This window comes from Zonotrichia leucophrys, chromosome 3, assembly GCF_028769735.1.
Source record: "Zonotrichia leucophrys gambelii isolate GWCS_2022_RI chromosome 3, RI_Zleu_2.0, whole genome shotgun sequence".
Taxonomy (NCBI): Eukaryota; Metazoa; Chordata; class Aves; order Passeriformes; family Passerellidae; genus Zonotrichia; species Zonotrichia leucophrys.
Window position 1 is genome coordinate 63220710 of NC_088172.1, and position 5460 is coordinate 63226169.

At 47.7% G+C, this 5460-nt stretch overlaps 1 protein-coding gene across 1 annotated transcript; it reads right to left on the reverse strand.

The window, feature by feature from the left end:
• Window positions 1-999: 999 nt before the first annotated feature.
• Window positions 1000-4353, reverse strand: MAP10 (microtubule associated protein 10). The gene has a single exon (XM_064708518.1). It carries the CDS (start codon window positions 4348-4350, stop codon window positions 1936-1938), a length of 2415 nt encoding a protein of 804 aa, XP_064564588.1. The 5' UTR covers window positions 4351-4353; the 3' UTR covers window positions 1000-1935.
• Window positions 4354-5460: the final 1107 nt, after the last annotated feature.

Genomic DNA, 5460 nt, shown 5'->3' on the forward strand with positions numbered 1-5460 from the left:
CACAGTAAACATTAGAAATTTTATTCCAAATAAAATCAGCTGAAAATAGATTAGTTTCATTATTTTAACAAAAGAAATATTGTCCTACCATATTTGCTTCTGAAAATTGAAATTGAAGATGGAATAGGGGATAGAAAAAAGACTGGAAATTTGCCCTTGAGTTTCAACCTGCTTGGAGCTGAAAATAAACTTTTATTTTTGAAATAAAATTTTCTTAAATGTTGTTCTTCAAATTGTTCACTTGTAGCATTAGCAACTCATTTAAATAGCCACATTGTAGAAATGGTTGGTCAGCATTGTATTTTAATGACAGTTTTGCTCATGAGACGTGCAAGACATTACTCCATCAATAAAATCAGAGTAACTGCCATGTATAAATGACAGTCGGAATCCATGTTTATCAAAGAAGTCCATGGCATTGCAAGAAAAAGGGAAAAAAAATTGTTCTAAAATTGTAGCTGATGAAAGAAACACTAAATAAGATTTAGGAATTGCTTTGGCCAGAGATTCCTTTGGTATATAGGTAATTTCAGCTGCTTACCTTTAGATTAAAAATATTACTAGTGGTTTTTAGAAGTCAACACTAGATACTCCAATAATCCTCACAGATGTTCATGCTTTAAATAGGAGAGGTGCTGTCATTCCTACAAAATAAACACATAGTAGGAGGGAAAGGAAAAAGCTCCTCCAAGATGTTAGAGTGTAAACACTGGCTCTTGTAGTAAAGTACATGGAAAATTACAGTGAGAAATGAAAAAGTTGTGAAAAAGTTGTAAAAAAGTCAGATTGTAAATTATAAAGAAAAAGGGAGTGGATAAATCTGACATTTAACCCTGAGTATAACTCCCCTAATTGAGGAGATAGTTAGCAATGTAAAGGCGACATAGGAGATGAACTACTCAAAGAGGGGAAAGAGGGGTACATGAGACTAAAAACTAAGGCAGGAATTCAAGTCAAAAAACACCTCTAAAATTTAGGATCAGCACATGGACTCTAGAATAACCTCTGTAGTTAAACAGAAGACATTAAGTTAAATTATCAAACTGGAAGCCATAAAAAGCAAACTTGAAATCAAAAGCAGACATCAGTTCAACTATTTTAATGGCAAAGGAGACATGGCAAATTTCTCATTACCTCACATCTTTACATCATGACATAATATGCTCATTTGTTCCAAGTTTCTGGACTGTGGGTGCTGACCCCACCTCTTTCCCTAGAGTCAGAGAATGCAATCAGGGAGTTGTGAAGCGTTGAAGATTTACTATGCTCTTCCCTACTCCTTGCATACCTTTAGTCTTCAAGGTCAAGTAACTTCCATCCACCTCTTAAAGCTTGCCCAGATTACACACATTTACTATCACCAATAATTCATACAGTATTCAATAATAAATTGTGAAAATCTGACTTAAATGAAACTTCAACCTAAGAAACTCTAAAAGGACTCATCCAGCTCTGGTTACTGTATTTAGTGATGGAAAAGGGAAACAAACACATCATTATACTGACTAGCTGATAAAATTCTGTGATGCTACTAGCTGTGACTATATGTTCTAAGTAACTAATTCTAATGAAAAGGAAGCTTGGAAATTTTCAGGAGGAATAAAACCTTCTGTTTATGATGATATTACATCTACCCTGGACTACTTTCGTTGGTACTGGCTGCTTTTGCTGCTTCTGTCTTAATTTCTGCTCTGACAGTAAGTTATGCTTTATGCGCTTGTTGGATTACTTTTGTGTTAAGATACTGACACTGAAGTCAGGCTGTAGACACCATTTGTTAGAGATTCAAATAGTAATTTATTTTAAAAGTCTCATAACTAAATTCACTGATGTAATAAGTGTACATGATAAAATATTAAATTTAGTTTAACTAAATGTAACAGGATTTACAAAGTTCAAATATTGTATCTTAATCCAGACAGTGAAAACTTATAATTACATTGTGTATCCTGGGAGTTTGTTTATTACAAGTTCACTGATGTCTTTGTACTGATTAGGGCCATGTAGTTTTTCCAGAAAATCATCTTCTTTGTCTGACCTACTGTTTTCCAGAACACTAAGTTCAAGATCAGACATGTTAGATGGCAAGTAAGAGCTAACTTGAGTTACTGACTGCTTTTGTCCTGTAGAGGTCTGCCCCTTTCCTGTATTCAGATCAGTATCAGATTTAACTTGTTTGCTTCTTGGTGAAGATATTTCTTTAATATGTCGATCACCCCTGTTCTCTTCCTTCCTTCTCATCTGTTGGGCTTTCTGCTCTTGATCTTCTAATAAGGATGCCTCCATCTCAGCAAGGTTAAGTGAATCAGCAGATTCAGCACTAGTTCCCATGCTGGTTTTAAAGTTACAGCTTCTCCTTAAAGACTGGACTGGAGATGAAGCTGAAGGAACTGGCACAAGATCTGAAGTACTTTGAGCTCTTTGACTTGTCTTTGAAATTCTGGACCTGCTGGATTCTGGCTCTGTATCTGACCTATCTTGCTTTGGTCTTTCAAGCCACAGAGGTTCAGGACTGCTGTCACAAACTTTCGAGTCTCTGCCTGTACTCTCAGCATTGGTGAAATCTTCTGAACAAACCGTGTTCTCTGGACTAGCAACAAAGTCATCAGAGTATATGAATTCAGAGTTGTTTTCAACACTCCTGCTGGAGCTTAGTTTATGACCACTTATCACAGATAGATCATCATGCTCTATGGTTTTATGATGGATTAAGTTTATTGCATCGTTGTAACTTCCTTTTGCATTAGCATCTGATGGGAGTGCTGCTGGGAGTTGAGCTTTTGCATACTTTTCCTCATGAGCAGATTTTAACAGAGTTTCCTCTGGTAAGGGGGCTGTAATTATTGAATCGTTCCTGGATAGACTTGCAACAGACTGTTTTTGCAGGCCAGGGGATTTATCTCCTGTCACAGAAACTGACTCTGAGAGAGCACTGTTTTCTAATGAAGTCTGAACAATTTTATCCAACTGATTATTTGGCTTTGAACTGCCTCCTGTGCTACAATGCCTGCAAGACACCACATGCTGTTCTTCAGTATTTCTGACCAGTTTTCTCTTGGGTAAGGAGCCTCTTCCGTTCAGCATCTCCATTTGCTTTTTTCTGTACTGCTCCCTCCTTTCATGAATTATCAACTTATCTGGGTTGGTCTTCTGTAGCCGTAGCCTCAGTGTATTTGTCAGCCCATACAACAATTTCTTTCTGGGATGTCTGTTTTCCTTAGCTTTGCAGCTCCTTTCACAGGCTGGCTGTTCCTCAGGCACAGCTTTCTTGGGTCGTCTCCCAACCCCAGAAGACTCTGGGGACACGGCTTTTTGACTGCCTTGTTTAAATGGAGGGCTCGGGGCTTCACTGCTCCTGCCAGGCCCCACAGGTGTCTCTGCAGGCCTCAGGGCAGCAGAGTGACTGGGAGGCTGTGAGGCCGTGTCCCCACTCCCTGGGGCCTGGTAGAGCCGGGCAACATGGGGATGGAGAGCAGGAGCAGGCACAGCGCTGCGGGTGAGCACCGACAGCTCTGCCAGCAAGGCACTGAGCAGTGGCAGCTGCACCGGGGCGTGCTGGGGCTCTCGAGGGCTGGCGGGGTGCAGCAGCGAGGGCCAAGCACTGGGACGCGGTGGGCTGCGGCCCTTGTCCTTCTCCGGCGGTCTCTGCGGCTCGACATCCTTCCATTGCCCTACTGCTGCTGGCGGCTGCTGAGGCTCAGCCGGCTCACGGCTGTAATAGAGCAGCGGAGGGCAAAAGATGTTGCCTTCCAGCTGCTCACCCTCCTCCTCCTCCTCCTCCTCTTCCTCCTCCTTCTCCTCCTCCTCGTCTCGTGGTTCCGGGCTGGCGGCAGGCGGTGTGGCAGCGCGGGGGCTGGCGGGACGCGCCCCACCGGCCTCCAGGCTGCTGAGGCGGTAGCGCAGGAGCAGCTCCCCGACGGGCCGGCCCCCGCTGTCCCGCAGCGCGAAGCGGCCGCGGCGGCCGCAGGAGGAGGGCGCCCCGGGCCCCCGCAGCAGCTCGGCGGCGGGGGCCAAGGACACGGCGCAGCTGCCCAGGAGGCGGGGCGGTCCCGGGGCGAGCCCGGCGGGCAGCGCCAAGAGCAGGGCGCGGAGCGGGCGGCGGCGGAGCGCGGCGAAAAGAGCGTCCGGCCGCCAGCGGAACAGGCAGCGCTTGCCGCGGCCGAAGGGGAAGGGCTGCCCCGGCCGCAGGGGCGGCGCGGCGGCCGCGGGGCGCAGCACGAGGGTGGGGAAGTCCAAGAGGCGCAGCGCCACGGCCGGGTGTTCCGCGGGCCCCGGGATCTCCACGGGCCCCGGGGGCTCCGCCACCCGCAGCGCCTCCACCAGCAGCTCCAGCGCGAACAGCCGCTCCATGCCGCCCGCGGGCCCCGCTCTCGCGAGAGGCCCGTGTGTGTGCGGGGTGCAGGCGAGGCCGGCCGCTCTCTCGCGAGAGTCGCGTCCCAGCCCTGCTGCCTGCGCGTCGCTTCCCGCGGGCCGCCGGCTCCCAGCCGGGAGGGAGCTCGGGCCTGGGGCCCTCAGCGCTGCTCGGCCCCGCGTCCCACCGGCGGGGGTGTGCCTCCAGCGGCTCCAGTGTGCCTCCTGCTAACATGTTGGCCGCCTGCCCTGGTGGCTGGGTGGGGGGCAGCCGTCGTCGCCCACGGAAACAAGCGCTCTCCGGCGTCTGAGCACAAGCGCCTCGTGTGTGTTGGCAGGAGCCGTCGAGGTCCTGCCCTCGGCTGTGAACACCCTGGTCGTGTGATCTCCACTGTAGTTCACAAGAGACAGGAGCGGGGTGGGATAGGCCCTGTGCGCCATCAGGCAGCAGGAGTGGTGTTTGTGGAGGAATCGAGGGACTTTAAACTGTTTTCACATTCGCAGACTCAATCAATTGGGTTGGAAAAGAACTCTGTGATCATTAAGTTCAGTCTTTGACAGAACACTACCATGTCAACCAGACTGTGGCACTCAGTGCCATGTCCAGTTATGCCTTAAACGCCTCCAGGGATGGTGACTCCATCACCTCCCTGGGCAGCCCATCCCAATATCTAATCACACTTTTTCTTAGGGAATTCTTTCTAACGTCCAGCTAAACCTCTCTTGGCACAGCTTAAGACTATGTCTTCTTGTCCTATCCATAGTTGCAGCCTGTTCCTGCTCCAAAAGAAATATGGGAGTCTGTATCAAGGGCTATATACTGAAGAGTCTTTCCACAGTATCTTGGATATGCATTGATAAACTCATATTTTCTTTCCTGTCTGCATGTAAAGCGGGAGTTGAAGACAACACACTTGTGAAGAATTTCATTCCTCAGCCTTCTGCCTGGCAAAGAGAGTGCTCTTCCCTCTCTGGCTAGCTTCCCTTACACCCCAGTCTCCTTGCCACAGGCACAAGGAATACCTGCTGAGATAGAAAGAAAATTGTGTTGTTTTCTTCAGTTAGTAAGTTGACTCTAAAAAAACAACTGAGGATGTTGGATTAAAATTA